A 20607-nucleotide genomic window follows, 5' to 3' on the forward strand; every position below is an offset into this window, starting at 1 on the left:
TATGTTATGTGAACCGACGCTCCTGAACGCTTCACATGTGATGTCATAGAGCCCTGACTCGAGATGCACCATTTGTATCATGCAGGGTTAGCGTGTAAGCATATCGTGATAAGAATACACTTGACTGATTGTTAGTTTTGTCATTAATTGGTACACATTTGAAACTTTGCTTCAGAGCTTACGAATTTCTACTTATGTTTCTATAGTTCGCGTTTCTTTTGGCGGTCAGTATATATCTGACCTGACGTCAGGGAGAAACGCCATTTACTCTTCTAAACATAGTTATGAAGCTCGTTTGTAGAGATCTGCTGTCAGTGTTAGACCCACGTACGGTTTCTAAGATGTTCCTTATATAATCATTGTAGATGGTCATGAAGCTCTTCTGTAAAGATCTGCCGTCAGTGTTAGACCCACGTACGATTTCTAAGGTGTACCTTATATAATCATTGTAGATGGTCATGAAGCTCGTCTGTAAAGATCTGCCGTCAGTGTTAGACCCACGTACGGTTTCCATGACATACATGTAAAGCATCGACATTGTAGATGGTCATGTAGCTCGTCTGTAAAGATCTTCCCTCAGTGTTAGACCATACCTTACAATATCATTGTAGATGGTCATGTAGCTCGTCTGTAAAGTTCTTCAGTCAGTGTTAGACCATACCTTACAATATCATTGTAGTTGGTCATGTAGCTCGTCTGTAATGATCTTTCCTCAGTGTTAGACCATACCTTACAATATCATTGTAGATGGTCATGGAGCTCGTCTGAAAAGATCTTCAGTCAGTGTTAGACCATACCTTACAATTTCATTGTAGATAGCCATCTAGCTCGTCTGTAAAGATCCTCAGTCAGTGTTAAACCGACGTACGATCTCCAGCACATGGAGCATGTATGGCTCGAGCATATATACCAATCTCAAGTATGATATAATCGTGCCCCTAGGTTTACCGATGATCAAGCAGTGCTCAACACGTCATTCAATATTGCATTTATGGGTTGTCATTGTTCACAGCTCCATGCAAGTCAGAGAAGTCCTCAGTGGTATTATGGTTACCATTAAAACAACATCGTCGTCAACAGTTGGTGAAACATCAATACTATGTAGGACAACTGGCGTGTTGTCAAGTGGATGGAAATATCTTGTTTTGATCGATCAATATCGCATGTTGTAAACGGAAAGTTCTTGCAAGATAGACTTCTAAAATACCCTCGGTTACAACTACTGTCGATCCTACCGCGTCAGGCATCACTGGAGAATCAGTTGTCACCAGCTAAGTGGTATCCGCCCACAAGGGGTCTCATGTTCCGGCACCTGACATGTAAAAGGTGTCTGCATAGGATCTTCATCTGTACTTTTTAGTGAGTGAATACTATTTTATGCCGCACTCAATATGTTTTGCAGTGATGTCAGGACTACCTGTCGTGCAATGAAATGGGGTTAATGTGTGTGTGTGTGTGTGTGTGTGTGTGTGTGTGTGTGTGTGTGTGTGTGTGTGTGTGAAACGGAAACGGAATAACCACGAGGTTCAATATATACACGGGAGTACTCGCTTGAAACAAGATTGCAAAAACTTACCCGTTTCTCGTGACTCACATGTGAAGTGATTTATTTGATAAGTTGCTTGTCACCTATTCTATTAATTATTTATATTGTTAAAAATGTATGATTCATCCGCTTTTAGCCGGGGCAGGTTATCCTAAAACCTAATTCTTTATTCGGTTTTTTTCTAAACATTAACACACCTTCAATCACGGCGTATCTACAGGAGAGCGAGTTGCAGCTTTGGCACGTGACAACCCCACAACCACTATGGTTGCGTTTGTGCCATTCAACAAGCTACTCAATGGTAGATGCTTCGTGTTATTTTGGGTACTTTGTTTCTATCTCTTGTCACTACATGCGAATCAATGTTTCCATTGCGCGACAAAGGGCGCTGACGCGATCTCTCCCGACAAACATCAAGATATGTTGAATACACATGAAGGAAAAAAATCGTTGAGCGCACCCCGCAACAGACTACACGCACACAAATGGCTTCTCCATGGAGATGAATGGTTTACTTCTGTTTTCCTCTGAACAACATTCGCATCTTGAAGACCTATTAAGATGATGTTAAATTGATATTGTCGAAGTTCCTTGGGACAATCGAAATGTATCAAGATATCCATTGTTCGAATCAAGCGGTTGGGCTAGGCCTAGACAAGCGGAAGACCCAGTTGAAGACAAACAGGGGATCTGGTTCGAATCCAGCAGAGGGTGGCGATATTGGACCACAGTGGTGGTATACAGCTTTTCGTGGACCTATAAAGTACCATCGTCTTAAACATACATGTCATGGATGTCAACGTCTTTATAATGAGGAAAACCTTCACCTCAAGGAAACCTTCACTGCCCTCAACAGTTACCCTGCCCACATAATCTCAAAAACGTTCCGCAAGACCCTCAAGAATGTTCCTAGACCCAAACCTGCCCCATCGCCCATCAGAATAACCATATCCTACCAAGGCCCTGTCACTTATCAGATTTCCCGCCTCATCCAGAACAAAGCCAACATAGATATCACCTTTTCTGGAGGCAAGTCCATCCACGAGCCAGAGGCACACGCAGCGCAAGTCCCAACCCAAGAGGATGTATACGTTACATCCAATCTGTGCAACTGCCCATCGACAGCCCTGTATCGACTGCACTCCGTGTGTCTGCGTTGCCAGGGCGCAGTTCCTGGTTGCTATAAGTTGCTGAACAGGAAGATGAAGAAATATGTGATATTAAGAAAGGAAAAGATGTGTTGGTACCAGTACCGACGAGAAAACATTTCATGTTTTTTAAGTTTTGGCAAATGTATACACAGTCGAATTATATGAAAACTTCAGATGATGTTAAACATGTAATGGACTAACAAAACCGTATAGATTACGTACACCACGTAAAACAATGACGTAGAACACACATTACAACCCGCAAGAACATCACCGCGATTACGTAAAAGAACCACGTGCAACACACAAGAACACATCATCGGCATTATAAAAGGAAAGATGCGAGGGGTACCGAATGCACTCGTTAGTTAGGAAAGATGAGAACGTTAACGAATGGCTAATTGACTATTCCGGTTATTGTCGTTTAAAGTATTGTTCTGTCCAACAATGTAAAATAGACAGAATCAGAGATCATATACTGATCGGTATATTTTCTCTGACTGATTGAAGTCCAAATAAAAAATAAATGTTCACGTGACTATGTTCGATTATTGTACGAATTAATTTCTTACCTGTTTGTTACATTTGAATGGTAGAATGAACGTTACGGAAATGACATTCAGCGACTACAGTAGGTGTTCAATCAGCTGTAATAAACACGTCAATCACTCATGACATAGGCAACCTGCAAGTCAAGCGCCAACCCCCCAGTTTCCGGTCCCGATGCGCAGCATTTAAGTCTGATTTAACCGGAAGTCCCCCGCCGTCACAGGTTCACTGCGGGGGGTACAAGAATCCGTCTGACGGCCAAAGGAGCGTTTATATAGACCAGCCGCTATAAAAAAAATTAAGTGACACGATATTTGTAGTCCTGTATCATGACTATGGAACATTTCCTTCTAATTTAATCAAAACCAGTCTAATTAGATTTTGGTTGCAATTTGTTTAACGCTGCACTCAGCAATATTCCATCTATATGACGAGTCTGGACCAGCCAATCTAGTGATTCATGAGCATCGATCCACGCAATTGGGATACGATGACATGCATCAACGAAGTCAGCGAGCCTGACCACCCGATCCCGTAAATCGCCTGGTCATAGAAAATAAGGTGGATTGTGTGAAAGGAGCAATGGAGATCGAGTGGATGACCTCCCAATTGTGTGAAAGGAGTAATAGAGATCGGGTGGATGACCTCCCTATTGTGTGGAGGTCATCCAACCGATCTTCACTGCTCGTTTCACACAATAGGGAGGTCATCCACCCGATCTTCGTTACTCCTTTCACACAATCTGATTGGGATATGATGACATGCATCAACCAAGTCAGCGAGCCTGACCACCCGATCCCGTTTGTCGCCTCTTACGACAAGCATATTCGCCTCTTACGACTTGCATAGGTTGCTGAAGACCCATTCTCAACACGCAATATTTCGGGTCGCCGCAGATCCTGCATGTCAAAGTTTGACGCCGAAGTACAAAACCTTTTCCGCCTGCATCCCCATTTCAAACTATCCTTCGTCTAGGAATACATTTTGAACACACTAAAAACAATTCAATTAATTTCAAGCAGTTCCTTATCACACAATGTGTCACATTTGCTATTTAAAAATAAAGCTACAGTCACGATAGCAAATCTATGCTGAACACTAGCTAATTATGCCAGGTGCCTATCTGCACTTGTCCGTAATCCTCTGATGTATATTTCACAGGTGACAGGTGTTCGTCTGCCGATACTGCACGTGATTCACGTGAAATTGTCACGCAAACCAGTTTGCTGACTGTTACCTTTCAGACCTAATCTGGAAACCGTTTTGTTGCAATCAGATTCCATTATACGTCAACAATGCCTTCATTAATATCGCTAATTGAAATAATGAGGTTGCAATCTTTTGAACCCCCAAAACGTATATTCACTGGTTTCCATTATTCATAGTTGCCCTCGATTAACCATACAATCGGCATATCGCCTGGGGTAGGCCTGTCATTGTTCGGGTGTTGTAAAATGGAACAGATCGATGATCGACATCTACTATTCCGCAAGCGTTGCCTGGACCTAACCATGGGACCGTTTGATCTGATTGTGCGTATCACTCGATTCGAGTAATCAGAGCGAGTGACAACACTTACCACAGACATCTGTTGTCAAACCTCTGCCTACGAATGCTAAAACCCTCTTCTTAAACCCTCAAACCTTGTTTCTACCATCGATCTTTCGCCATCAAAGAATTTCATGTAAACAAAGGTTTCTTTAAGAACGTCTAAACCGGGTGGGATAGACACAGTGCCTTGTCAACATGCCTGCCAGGATTAAGCCTGCTCTTTATGTGGAATGCCAGTAATTTCTTGCAGTCGAGTTATGCTGCATTGTAATCTTAATTGCTGGACCAATAATCAAATAGGTTAATCAAGTTCCACTACAGATTAATGCGCTCCCAAACCAGCGTGTCATGTCGCCTTTGTTCTTTAAGCCTCTTGGACGGTGTTTAGGGACTGTGACGTCACATCACGGTTGTCCTACAAACAAACAGACGACAGGGGTTGTAGCAGACGACAGTTTCAATGGCGCTCAATGATGGCACTGTGCTAAACGTGTTACAGGACTTGTACTGTGCATTCTGACAGACCAAATGGAGGAAGACACGGATACCGTTATCTATAAGGTATGCATTAGCAGTCATCTGTTTAGCGTGTTGATTTGAAGGCTTGTTAATCACGACTGTCAGCTCAACCATCACGACTCGGGTGGCTTGTTGCGTGGGTAATGAATGAATCAAGTGGTGATGTGATCAGGCGATTTTCAATCAATGTACCTACATTGTGATATATTTTAACTATTTGACATATCAGTATGTGTTTGTGAATTGTTTAGTAAGAAATGAAATACTAATTTCTCTTGTTTCTCTTACATGGCCCAATGGGTATTCCAGAGCAGACTCAAAACCCCAATAGCCATGTTTGTGTCAGGGATCGGTGTGTGTGTGTGTGTGTGTGTGTGTTTGTGTGCGTGCGTGCGTGCGTGCGTGCATGTGTGCGTGCGTGCGTGCGTGCATGCGTTCGTGGCCCCTCGTCTCTGCCAGGGACCTCATGTCTTTCTTCCCGCTGTGGAATGTGAAACAAAATTGTTCTTCAGCTACCAATACTATTCGTTGGATGGGCACTAGGTAACACCAGTTTAAGTGGAGCTTCCGGGACAGAAAATGTCCCCAGAACCCCATGTCCGCGTATGAATTGAATAATGAGGATTGGGTGGGTAGAATGCATGGCCTAGTTGATTAGATGTCTCATTTTGAGTGACGCTAATGCTAAATACCATGTATTTGGTTCAAATTCGACGTTTCAGAGGCCCCCGTTATTGGGTTGGGATGTTGCGTCTCTTCATACATCAATTCATTGGCATTTATAGAGTACAATTCTGTCTTCATTTTGGGTTTGATATCTCCGATAGCAGCTGAATCGGACTTGTATATCTGTAAGACGTTATCGGGCTATCTGTTTAGAAAGTGAGTAAAGGAAACCTGTAAATTGTAACTATGAATATTCTAGAAGGATCTCTACGTAGTTCCTGTAGTCTTCAGACAAATATTCGGCAACTCCCCATTATATCGTACAGCAAACACAACATGATTTTACCTCATTCAGGGAGAAACAGAACTGAACAAAGATCATCTCCATTTATAAAAATGACGGTGTAAGCCGTTCTATACTACTGGTGTATACTATGCAGAATGTAAGTAAAAAAGACATATTGTAAATGCAATGATAACCTGTCTATCCTAGTCCGAAACGTGAATAATATATTTAATGAAAATATATACAGTTTATTGAATACCCATGTGACTGAACTCTTCATTACACCAAGACGGACGAAACGACAACAGCCCAAAATATAGTTTTATCTTTCTAGTCCATGGGGAGGCCTCGTTGTCGTAAATAACGTCTTGTGTCTTAACGAGGTTAAATACAACTTGTCTTAGTCTAACATTCCTGGCTATTGTTCGTGGTGTGTTTGTCAGCTGTTCCGGTAATATTTAATGGCTATTTACACAGGGTCGATGAGCTTTTCAACAATATATGTAGACGCGTGTTTGGAGTTTAAGCTAAGACGTTGTAGGATACTAACTATTGGTAAACACTCTCTGTCAGGTTGTCCTTGTAAATCAATGTTCGCACTGTGGGTGGCAACGGTAACCGCAGCAGTAATACAGTGTCTTTCACATAGCTGTAGATGACAACAGTCAATGGAGACAAAACGACTCACACAAGCAGAGGAAACACCCTATGACATTTTGTGACTACACACAACACGCTTACGATATATGTCCGGTTAGAACCAAGTGACCAGTATATACCGTTGAACCTTGTTAAGCCGGACACCTTTTTTTATTGTTAATGGTAATTATATATTCCTAGCCAAATCCAAAGAATGGAATTTTTTTTTATCAAAATGATCCGACTTATGTGGTACTACTGGGCCCCGTTCTACAAGGCGATTGTTGCTATACGACTGTCTTAAGTCTAGGTTAAAGCACAGGAGTTACGATCATCTTTGCTCTACGATCGCTTTGTGGAACTGGGTCATGGTCTCTAGATGGAAAATGGCGAACCTCCTGTTGTTGGAAGCAGTACACTGGTATATGAATGAGTAAGTGAGTGAGTGAGTATGGTTTTACGCCGCTTTTAGCAATATTCCAGCAATATCACGGCGGGGGACACCAGAAATGGGCTTCACACATTGTACCCATGTCTGGAATCAAACCCGGGTCTTCGGCGTGACGAGCTAACGCTTTAACCACTAGGCTACCCGACAGCCCCACTGGTATATGAAAAATGCGATATCCCCTTACTCGGCTTTATGATATAATAAGTGTAGTTTAAACACGTGCCTATCGTAATTGCCAACACTATTACACATTCTTCAGTCGAGGGCCAGAACTTGCTTTCCTGAAATTCGATGCCGTTTCCTTTGTAATGATGATAAAGCGCAAGAAACTAATTTCCACAACGTATTATGTTGCCATAAATGTTTCCAAATTAGAACGGCAAATGCTATCAATGAGGTTTATTTTAGCTATAAAACACTAGTAGAACGAGGTTTAGGAGCTAATAGTCACTGTATTATATGTGAAACGTATTATATACCATAATCCTCATAAATACAGGCTACTTGGTTTTACTGATACATTCCCCACTACGTTACGATAGAAACACATCTGACACATCTGACGCTTCAAGTCAACATCCAATATTAACACATAACACTCTTGCAAAAATACGCGATCATGTGTGATGTCTGCAAAAGCGCAGAGAAACAATTGCATCTTAGGATAAAATATTTATAAACGATTGAATCCAAGTCAAATGCTCATGTTTGTGTAATGATGTATAGGACAGTTGTGTGTGAAAAATGTTAGCCCTTGCAGTATTGATGGTCATATATGACACAATGTCACCTTTCCGTGCTCGTCGGTTTCGCAATGTGTCCAATGTTTGAGGTCTGCATCTTAGGGTACCATCAATCTGACAGGCTATGAATTAAATTCAAAGCGGCGTTTAACCAAACTTAGCTGTCATATCAAAACATTTTATTTTCTGGTGATGGGAAATATATATATATTTGTTGTCGATATCGACTGTTGCTGTGATATAGCTGAACTATTGTTGATCGAAAAACAACAATCCCTCAAGTTGATGCTGATGCCTCAAGATAATTCTCCAGTTGGTAATATATCGATGTGGTTTGTTGGTTTGATTGTCGTTGATGCCAACCAAGTGTGACCTAACTAGAACTCCTGTGAATCCCTGTCTTCATGGTTGTCGCAGTCTGCGGCTGTTACAACTGAGTCACACTGTTGGCGATAGACTAACGCTTTGTCTCTGAAAACATATTTTTGTCAGAAACAAGCAGCTACATTTGAATTGAACAGAGCCCCAGTGAGATGGAAGATCCCGAACCCATGGCATATCTAGACTTGCTTTATTTGGGGCTGTAGCATTACAGTAAGGGTCGGGCGCAAGAGAAACATATGTGTTAGAGGGACTTTGCGACGAATTGACGGTTGCTCTAACGTCTCTTGGACACGTAAGAAACCTGTGATCACGGGTTCGAATCACGGTTTTTCCCGATATCTTTCTAGGTTTGTCAGCACCATATAAGTGCTCGTGGGGTTCACGAATGTGGTAAACGTCTCTCTGAGTCTGAGAGCTGCATCACTAAGGGCTTTCCTTTCACGTTACGCTGACACACCTTTATATAACTGGAATATTGGTCATAGCGGCGTTGAAACACAACTAACTCACTCACTCAAACTAATCTCAAAGGACAAATAGATTATATTAAGTTGTGAAACTGATGGTCTTCTATTTAATTACTGTCAGAGTGCTACCAAGTGTGAAAAAGATGATGCATAATATTCGTAAACAGTAACACGGCAGCTTGTTTGTATGTAGACATGTGCATAATGTATGTGTCATTCTGGACGGAGACCGCCTCTGTGGTCTAGTGGATACAGCGTCTTCCAGGATAGCGAAAGGTCATGCCAAAGGATGTTCAAAATACTGTTATTCCCTTGCCTGGCGCTAGGCATTAAGGGGATAAAACATTGACTGATCTGCTCGAAGTCAGTACACTGTACACTATCCATGTTAAACTGCGGTAGTAGTACAACTATGGACTAGTACAAGTACACACACAAACACACAAGCACGCACGTGCTTGCACGTCCCTATTTGTTCAAACAACATTCTTTAACGCGACGTTAAACCCCATTTCACCTCACCTCACATTTGAACACTGAGATACTGTGGAAATCCGGGCAGTTTTTGGCCCTCTGGCTCCAATGTTTAACACAAGAACCAATTCATGAGGATTGCTTTGTGACAGTATGTGGGGAATTATGTTGGATTCGAAGAAAATTGAGTTAAAACAATTAAATTGGTATTTTAATAAATGTCTTAATGTCTTATTTTCATAGGTGTTTTAACACACTGTCTCAGATTGGATGATTTACAAACTTCCGTGAATACTGCTGTGACATAAACTGCATTCACTCACTCGTTCTGGAAGGCCACGTGTTCTTTCCAACTTCCGCAAAAGCAATACCATTTATAGCACGTTGATGTAAATATAAAGCCTTTAGTCATTTACAAAATCGAAGTTCTCTCATGGAATCCACACGATCAATAAATCAATTGCAGTTCCACGTTCCGTGAGCCTGCATGGCGACATAGTGCTAGCTGTGCCAGCGTCCCTGGCAACAAGGGATGCTGCATCACGATGCATGCGTAATACATTCCTCCTTCTGGGACACAATTCTTGTCAATATTTAACGAGTATAAGTGGGTACAGCTTTTTTATTCTTTACTATGTAACTATTATTTATTTCTAACCCCTCGACCAGAGGTTATGTGGTTTTATTAAGCTTCCGTACTATTACAGCAACACAGTGACCTTTGTGAATATCATGAAGATACACACACCGAGAACGGGCTTCACAAATTGTGCTCATGTTGAAATTGTGGTTGTCTGGCCTTCAACCTGGCTATGACTCCGCTCTTCAAACACTGGACTACCCAAAAGTCCCTAAACCATGGCTAAATTATGTAGACCACAATATTGTATATTTTCATTGAACACTTAGATGTTAAAACAGAATATTATACTAACAATGTATGTTTTGACCTTTCTCGACGAATGTTATCAAAATAATATATAACGGGACATTACTTAGGATTTCAGTGATGGCGGTAGTCATGGCTATGCTGGTGCTGTGTGAGGTAGCTCGAGTGTACCATGTCAGAAATGCATGCAAACACAATAATTGTCTTCGATACGGCACTTAGAAACATAACTGATCGTTGAGTGCAGTCAGATCTGTTTGATAACAGTCCAACATGATGCGATAAGATGTTAAGGTTCTTGCAGAACAACGTTGATCATTAATTTACAGGCTTATTGCCAAATAACAACTAACGATCTCATTGACTACTACCATGAGTGATAATAATGACTATGGTGGATATCACAGTATTGTATCATATGGTGTCACCTACATATCACATAGTAAAGACCAACCCGTAACTCTTGACCAAATGGTAAACAATTTGGGAGTGTTCGTTTGTTGGAGAAGCAGTCGATATATAAGTCAATACAGTTATTATTAATGTCACAGAGGGAATTCCTTGTATTCCAGTGTCAAGGTAACACATAAATCAATATCACAATGGAAACAGGTTCCCGATGCCGTAAGGAAACCCTTCTAAATCCCATTTCCCCCTCAATGCTTTGTGAGGGTGTTTGATTTATGAAGGCAGTGATAAATTTTCTTTTTCTCATTTATGATAAGGAACACACCTATTTCTGTTATCAACCAGAAGCGTTCTTCTTTGTGGCACACTTAAATCCCAAGGGGCGGTGGGGAAGTCTAGTGGTTAAAGAGTTCGTTCGTCATGCTGAAGACCCGGGTTCGATTCCCCACATGGGCACAATGTGTGAAGCCTATTTCTGTTGTCCCTCGCCGTGATATTGCTGGAATATTGCTAAAGCGGCGTAAAACCATACTCACTCACTTCAATCCCAAAGGACACACCTTCACCATGTTATTCGATTCCCTTGTCACACTTAGAATTCATGAACTACCTTTCTATCTCTATTTGACTTATCTATACTTCATTACTAGTAGTACAACTACTATTGCAGTGTTCGGACATTATTGCCAAGAGCAATTAGCATCATATTCTAAGTATATTCTTTTGTAGATAACAATGAATATTATCACGACCATAATTGTTTTGAATTCAGCAACCCAGAGACACATAATGAGAAAAAAGGATAGAAGCTAGCGTTTGAATGGCAGTTTTTGCTGTGAAGTCCCCAAGAATCTGAGAATGTCCGCTTAGGTAGTAATTGAGAGCGCCATGAGCGTTGTGCGTAAATCGCTATAGCTGTTCATAACTTTATGTGCTGTCATGATCAAAATAGCCTTATTAATTTAGACTCCGTGATCGATTTCTTGGCAGGAATCTGGAACTAGTCGATCATCGATGAAATCAATTAATCGGAAAAAATCATGACACGATGAACCTCGTTATGCCAAGGTCGTAGGCTAAGGCAGGATAAGTGCACTCAGATATACGCCTGTACACTACCACTGCTACCTACCCGTGAAGATCAGGGATAGAATGGTCTTCTTCAGAAACCCATGCTTGTCGTTAGAGTCGACTGACGGGATCGGGTGGTCGGATTGCTGACTTGGTTGATGCATGTCATCGTATCCCAATTGCATGGACGATGCCCACGATGTCAATTACTGGATATCTGGTCCAGATTCGATTATTTACAGACCACCGTCAAAGAGCTGGAATATTGCTGATTGCAGCGGTAATCAACAACAAACAAACCACTGCTACCTGTACAACAACTATACTACACATTGACACAATGAGGTGTGGGTACGACAATACATAGATTCAATACTAATTTACGGGATGGTATACTATCAAGCAATCGATGTTAACAAAGACCAGTCTCTTAAACCTATTCCTGACAAGTCTAGGATAAGAGGATGGCGTACTACAAGTCAAAGACTGCATCAACTCTGTTGCTCAAGAACACCAATCCCACCTGCATATTTCTCAGCAACATAAGCTTCTCAAAGATCAGACATTGTTCCGCTCTTTTAAACGTCACATACAATTCCGATACGTCTGACTTATTGCATCACCGTAATCCCTGGCATTATCGGGGATTTAGCATTGAGTCGACACAAGTAGAATTAGTCGGGGATAATATCGATACATGCAGACTGCTGGAAATTGATTCACTTAAGAAAATAATGACCGCGCCGTTCCTATAGCTGTTCATGTAGAAGGTCGGCCCTCGGGCTTTCGCAGAGATGGGTTGTTAGTGGGGATTTATAGGCGAGGAAGTAAGTCCCTGAGGGTACATATGTGACAGGTAAGGTACTTTCATAATGTTTGCAACGCTTAGTACTTTTATATCTGTAAATGGCTATTCTTTCAGGTATGGATTTGTCCTAACGGTTGACTCGCCTAGTGAAAATTGATATGGGAACTACTGCTCGTAAAATGATCTGGTTCGAGGTCAATACATGTTGAAATTGCAATAAGCCGCAGACATACATAACTGGTAAGCACAAAGAACGAAACATTGTATACCGATTGAATGCAGCGAGCATAAAAGTTTATTATTCATACATTCGACAGATCGGTTCCTACAGTGTATTTAAGAAATAAACGACTCGTGGTGGTTGTTTATCGTACAATAAAACACTGCAGGGAGAATAAACCATGAGGGGCTGTTGTTCATTTCTTACATGTACTATCAACATTATGTGCAGCCTCTTTAAAGATGATTATAAAATGTACAAGCTCTAAAGATATTTACCCTTATTAAAATAATAAGGACTCCCTCAAAAGAATTCGACCTCGGCAATGTCGGGCAAGTCCATTTTATGCACAGGTGGGTATTTCCCGCATATGCTCACAATCCTCACGTCTCTTACCTGAACCTTTTCTCCGAATACCGATTGTCATATCTCTCCCGCTTTTGGATGCGATCGTTCTGCCATCGCGTTTATCTGCGTTGCCCAGCTTCATCTATGGGGAAAAACTCACCAGACACTCCCCTCTCAAAAATAACGTCGTCCAATATACGTCATCAGGTTGTGAGGGCATGTTCGAAAAATCTCCAGAAATGTTGTTTTATCGTGAAATAAACCATGGCCACACATCGTTCTTCATTATTCTTTGCGATTTATCGCGTAGCTAGCCATCTATCTATCTATCTATCTATCTATCTATCTATCTATCTCTCTATCTATCTCTCTATCTATCTATCACTCTCTGTATGTGCTCTCTTATAGAAGATTGGTGAATTCGTAAATATAAAACGCATGAGAAGAACCAGTCTCAATTATTGAATTCATTCAATAACGTCACAATGGTTATTATATAGCAATATAGTCACGTGATCGCAGTTACTTTAGCCTGTGAGTATACTATGGTTTTACCCGACAGTATTGGAGTGGAACTAAACACCCACTTACGCATAACTCATCATGACACGCATGGCATGTTTCTGTACTGGTGTGTAAAGGCATGGCACTCACTGGGCATGTTTTATTCCACTGTAAGAGTGGAACCTGAGACTTGTTCTCGCGTAACACTGCACTGAATCACCCATTCTCATTAAGGCTGTCTGACAGTCCATATACTGTCTATTACCTTGGCATACAGTTGTTATGGTGAATGTGAAAGTGTATACAAAATAGAGGCGTACAGTTTTGTCAATATTCGTAAAATATAAGGTAGGTTTATCTTTTTCACAATCAACAAACATAGGTTAATATGAGATCAGAAAAGCTGTTGTACATGCTATATAATTTTCGTTTTGTGTGTCGAATTTGTATTAATCATTGGCCTGGAATGAGAGTGTTGTTGTCCGGGTGTAAGTCGGCGTGTGGCTTTGGTTGTTACACCTACGCCAATTATAAAGTGGGTGTTTAGAATATTCAGTGTTCATATAGTTCCTTGAAACTTATACCCTATTCGCTCTCATGTCAAATGCAATCCTTATTTTACTTTATTTAACAGTATCGTTGTGTTAATAACCCATGCACTATTCTTTTATCTTGACATCCTATATCATATTGGAAAAACAACACATCAACTGGTCATGCCGCTGGTAATGAATAAATATTAAAACAGCAGTGTGTCGGGATTCTTTATCCTGGTATCTCTGTACATGAGTCAAAAGATTCACACTCTAGAAGTCGACTATGAAAATAAGGATGAATTCAACTCCTCAATAGTCAACGTTCCTTTATGTCGAGCAATATTCCTGAAGCTCCAGCCTTTGGTGTTTACATTTCATAACTTTTGAGGTACAATCGAGCATGCTCTTTCTACGAAGATTTCAAAGAGCGTCATACGACTCTTGCTCAGAAGTTGTTCGATCAAGGTTACAAAATTCAAGGCCTCAGTAAAGCTTTTAAACTGTTTTATGTGGGGGACAATTCCAAATTTGACGCATCAGTGACAAAAATAGTGTCCGATGCAATTCCCTATTTTACTCGTACCATATCTTCCCGTGTTTTTTCGAGTGAACAGTTGACATGCCTTTGCATTAGTTTGTGACGAGTGCCATTAGTGGAGCATGATACGTTCATCGTTTCGCGAACACCTGGTAGCATCACTATTTTATAGAGATTCATAAACACATGCTCATGATAGAGTCAGAATCGTAGAAGATGTCGATTATATGATTGTGTGAGTGAGGTAATGTTGTTTTACGCCACAGCCAGCAATATTCCAGCTGTATTATAGATGTACGATATGCCATTTATACATTGTAGCTATCACTGCATCTGTCAAGGCCAGGGGGGGTAGACTCTCCGTATTCTCAATCACGAAGGAAGATTTCGAAAGAAATGGCGCTTGAACAGTGCTATGAGTGAAATATTTAGAAAAGGACATGTCGCTACAAGAAACCTATACGACAACTTATAGCGTATTTCATCATGATGGTCACATTATACTTTCAAATTGTTGAATTATGAAAAGCACACGAAGAACTTTTCAAGAACCCCAGTAACTAAGGGTACAGGGTAATAATTTTGGCATGAACTGACGGAACATTCTTTATCCAAAGCCGAGTGATGGCAACATGAGATCTTTTTCTGTATCAACATATGTACCAATTTGGCATCGCCTTCTATCAACAGTTGGACCATTTTGCCTTTGTCATGCTAAGCATCGTCCTTATATTACATTTGTTTCGGAAACCTTCACAGACAACGCAAGTGAAGCGAATATAAATATTCCACTTCATAATGTCAATTGATCTCCTGTGCACAGAGTGGAACGTCTTACACAGTAATAGCGAAACCTTCCATGCTTACCAACACACACACATACACAAACACAGGAGTTTGTGTGGGCGTTCTTCAGGGTCTTGCATAGTCTTGCACAGTCACATAATCGTTATCCATGTCAGCTAGCGTTTTCATTTTACGTGCCTCAGATCTATTTAAGGTATGTTGATTGTTATGATTATTATGATTTCATTCAGTCATTGGGATTCTATTTAATTAATTCACGTGGTTGGTAATGTTCCTCAAACTACAGAATGGCGAAGCTGCTGCTGCGCACAGGTGGTCCTCAGAGACACAGGATAAATGGGCCGATCGTTTAGAGTCGACGTTATCCGCCTTCATCGGGTGAAGGAAACTGTTTTGTTAAAGAATACAGGCGATGAAATCTATATATCTTGTGTCTATGAATCCCCAACTGCTAAATACCCATCACAAAATGTGAAATAGTGTCTCTGATCCATGTGTACATGCCTATATTTTATCAAATACATGACAGAGATTTTTCAAGACGAGTACAATAAGTAAGAAATACTCTGATCAAGGTAAGTACGTGTGCTGGTAAAACACTCCACACCTGAATTGCCTCCATCAAGTATCAAGAGGTTTCCATTCATTGTAGTAGAGATGAGGTAATGAAAACCCTTGAGGAGAGGTTATTTCATTTAACCTAGTCTTGCAACCTATAGGTTTAATAAAATTGAAGTGATGAAGTACGATTGATTTCCACTTTTCCACTTCATGATCATTGCTTCATCTCATTACAAAGCTGGCATTGTGTTTAAATGTCAAGCCTCTCTACACGACAAGGGTGCCTATCCCTTAGGTGATTGTAGGCCTGTGAATCTACAGAGCACCGAACCATTACTCTGTTGTCCCTCTTTATATGTTTGTTTGTTTGTTTTACGCCGCACCCAGCAATAGTCCAGCTATATGACGGCGCTCTGTAAATAATCGAGTCTGGACCAGGCAATCCAGTGATTGATATCATGAACATCGATCCACGCAATTGGGATCGATGACATGCTTCAACCAAGTCAGCGAACCTGACCACCCGATGATCCCGTTAGTCACCTCTTACGACCAGCATAGTCGCCTTTTACCGCAAGCATGGATTGCTGAAGACCTATTCTACCCCGGATATTCACGGGTCCTCTCTATATGTGGAATGTATTATTATTTTAGTATTCGATATTTGTAACTCGATACCCTGAAACGTTAGATAACTGACCTCAGCCAGATCCTACTTTTACTCAGTATTCTTACATATTTACCTTAATTAATTTGGTTCCGAAATCGATTCTGATACATTTTAATTCATTAAAGGAAAATGAGTAAGGGGTTAATATGAGAAATCAATAGATGTATTTAATATACTCTATTCTGAACTTCAGTGACAAGCATTAGCTTATTATTGCCACAGGTTGACAGTGGATTCGCGTCAATGGCCTCATATACCTGTTTCACATTTTTCACAAATAAGGAATACGCATTCGGTACGCATCTGAACTTATGGGCCAGTGATGGCCTAATGGTCTAAAGCGCCAAAATCCACAGATTTACGTTCCTTTGCCGTACCAGGATCCGCTTCTTACGGGTCAAAATCCAAGATACACCACAATTTTGATCCTTGGTTTGTCAGCACGATACTCGTGCTCGTGTGTGGTAAACGTCTGCACAGCCTTGGGCATTCATCATACAAAAAGCTGAAACGCAGTCACAGAACTGAAATACTGTTCAAATCGATGTTGAACCCAATTTACTCACTGAGATTCTTATATTCACTTGCAGGGCAAAGGGAAGTCGACAAAGAAGAAAAAGAGACACAAAGACGCCGACACACAAAACGAAAATGCTGAAGTGGGTGAGATTAAGGACGTTGTTGCTGCTGACAGCGTCTCTGCTAAGGACTCCGTGGTAACCCCCGAGTGCAAACCGTCCACAAGCAATGGCTGTGGTGACGAGGATGGTAAATCTATAGAGACGTCAGACACTTCAAGCGTTGTCAACGACGTCGAACCTCTAGTATCGGTGAATGATTATAAGGCAAAGGTTGAAGGGGTGAAAAACAAACTGAAATCTTCCAAAACCCTCATTGACAATGAAAGCAAGAGTACAGAACAGAAGATTGTGAGGACAGGGTTCTGGGATAAGTTAAGGTTTACAATGTCCCAGGTAAGAGTCATTGTGTATCGACTTCCGACGTCGTACAATGGCATGTTTTCAAAGTCCATGTGTTATCATTTATATAATATGAGTATTGTGACGTAAGCTTTCACCTTTGTGTTTAATTCTAGGATCATTCAATGGGCTAAGGATAAAGGTCTATTCTGCAACTTAGATATTTCCTCATATGCAATTGAACATTATAAGTATATTTATCTACTAACACATGCTTCAAAACTATTCTGAATGAATCCAGTGTTAAATCGTATATATATGTATGTTTTAGCGCATTTTATTATAATGTGAAAAGTGTTACGTATTTTATTAAAATTAAATGCATGTTAACTTTTAAGTAACTACAGTATCGGCATAAATGCTTGGTCGAGACGCATTAAAGATTTACTTTTACACATGACTTTTGACATTGATTATTATTTCAACCAGTGGAAAATATAAATTATAATGGGCAATTTAAAGAAAGATTATTTACCATGTTGTATCAGTTTTGGTACCCAGTAATAAGAAACAGGTATACCTTTTGCGGCTTGAACATTATTCATTGATGATAACATCAAAAGAAATTAATTAAAATGTCCTTTAAAAGATATGATTTGAGGTTAAGATTAAATAGTAAAACAAAGAAGAAAACGTTTATGGGCTCACAGCAAATTTGTTTCAATTCGTTGAAACACCACATTTATTAGTCTGCATTTTGAATTATATATGTATATTTTGTTATATATTTTTGTTCTAAATTTATGCATATAAATGTTGTTGTTTTACGTAAAATACACCCAGACAACCTCTCAGTTTGACACGATTACAACGTCTCGACCTTGACTTGTAGTTTGCAGCATACGTTGATCGTTGCCCACCTTTAACGTAACAGCACTACTGTGACAAGGAAGCTAATGTAATAGTACCTATGCTTTGTGTGGGAAAAATATGTTGTATTATATTTGACTTCCTTTGAGTTCAACGTTTCAGCTTAGATAACGTATTTTGGCCGTGTTGCAGTCGGTGACGGACGAACAGGCAGTGACAGAATGTCGGCGGATGTTCCGGGAGGAGATGGTGAGACTGAGGAGAGAGGTTGAGGAGTTCCGGGAGCTGTGTCTCCAACAGGTCAGTGAAGTGGGCGGGGTTCGCTACGTGGTTCACCGTTAAGATTTGGGAGTGTGTTGTGTCTCAAACAGGTCGGTGAAGTACGCGGGGTACATTATGTGTTCCACAGTTGGGAGTGGGTAGTTGTGTCTCAAACAGGTCGGTGAAGTACGCTGGGCATGTCTCACATTTCCTCATCCGTGGGGTTATTTTGTCATCCGTTGCACTTTTTGTGGTAATCCGTCTTGGTGTGTTTGCTGGACAGGTAAGGGTGGGTGTTTCTTTAAGTTACGGAATCGTGTTTCATGCAATTGTGGCCTGGTTGGGAACAGAACCTTACTCTCTAAAGAGAACATCAGAAAAGTGTGTGTTGTGCCTCAACATTGAGTCGTTGTTCGTCAGGTTCATTTTCACATCTGTTTAACAAATACAAGTGATTCTAACAAAATCACTGCAATGTATGTATAAACTTCAAATGATTTCAATTTTCTCGCTATAATCTTATAGGTGTACATTGTAAACATTCCGCTAGATATGCAAGCTGGTATATATAAAGTCTTTGGAAGGCATTTAGAAGTTATACACATAAGGAAGATAATTTATGGATGTCAACTTCTTTATAATGAGGAACACAACGTTTCGGATTATCTACTCTCTCCTTCATCAGGTGAATGACCACACATCCACCTGATGAAGGAGTAAGTAGACACTCCGAAACGTTGTGTTCCTCATAATAAAGAAGTTGACATCCATAAATTCTCTTCCTCCGGTATATATAACCTATTTGAATTTACGTTTCACTACATTTTTTTAAAGTGTAAACCACACTCCCCGATATCATCTTATAACGTATAGTCGCTTTAATAGATCGTTACTAATACATAAAGGACACCACAGCACTAATCAATCATCACCAGCAACACCTGCCTCCAGCTGACGGTCACATGTCCTAGCAACCCGCGCTTGTTTACTGTGGCGAGTACAATACCCTTCAGGAACCAAAGCAATATGAATACTCTTTGTTGTTGGGCAATCTCTTAGCGTCTCTAATTCGTCGTTTTATATTGGTCTCTATGTAAGCAAACACGACCAATCAATAGAAAGAGTCATTTAAGTAAAGACATGTACAGCAATGCACGTGTATATATACAAAATTAATGTTGAGCTTGTTACAGGTATGGGCAACGGATACACAGACTGAATACAGCCTACAATATTTCCAATTCTCTGAAGCTTAGTGAAATGTGATCGTATAAATCGGTAATTTATTGGCAATCACCATGAGTATGTATTGTTGACGATTAATCAGTGGAATATGGATTTTCCAGATTGAAATGACCACAGGTAAAATCGTTAGGCTGATTGCGCTTCGCTTGATTCTGAAGTTATTTCGGACCGCCTCCGTGATCTAGTGGATAGAGTGCCAAAGATAGTGTACTTGTTGGTATCCTGCCTGCCGCTCGGCATTAACGGGATAAAACAAGGTCGGCTCTGTGTCAGTATTCTGTGTCTGAGCTGTGTCTGAGTTGGGTATCCATATTAAACTGCGGCATGGTATCTCAGCACTATAAAACCAGCATAAGTCCGGACTACAAAAGTGCATGATAATTGCAATGATCTTGAACACAAGGTTAAACACCGTTACACCTCACTTGAAGTTTGGTATTTTACGTTGCATAATTTCAATACATACTATCGGTGAATATTGACGTAGATATTTCCCATAAACGAAAATAATTTGGACACTGACGA

General features: G+C 40.5%; 1 protein-coding gene across 3 annotated transcripts in view; it reads left to right on the plus strand.

The window, feature by feature from the left end:
• The first annotated feature begins 4859 nt into the window (after positions 1-4859).
• Positions 4860-20607, plus strand: part of LOC124137044 (cytoskeletal protein Sojo-like) — a 29404-nt gene continuing 13656 nt past the window's right edge. For 2 of the 3 annotated variants that reach the window (XM_046503147.2, XM_048403873.1), the window contains exons 1-3: positions 15654-15748; positions 17377-17760; positions 18769-18876. In XM_046503147.2, the coding sequence (XP_046359103.2) occupies positions 15704-15748; positions 17377-17760; positions 18769-18876 (537 nt within the window). In that variant the 5' untranslated portion in view covers positions 15654-15703. Of the gene's footprint in view, positions 5359-15653; positions 15749-17376; positions 17761-18768; positions 18877-20607 lie in introns of those variants that run through there. The other variant, XM_046503148.2, reaches the window with a different exon arrangement.

The sequence above is a fragment of the Haliotis rufescens genome, unplaced genomic scaffold (assembly GCF_023055435.1).
Source record: "Haliotis rufescens isolate VD_foot unplaced genomic scaffold, xgHalRufe1.0.p SCAF_3, whole genome shotgun sequence".
Taxonomy (NCBI): Eukaryota; Metazoa; Mollusca; class Gastropoda; order Lepetellida; family Haliotidae; genus Haliotis; species Haliotis rufescens.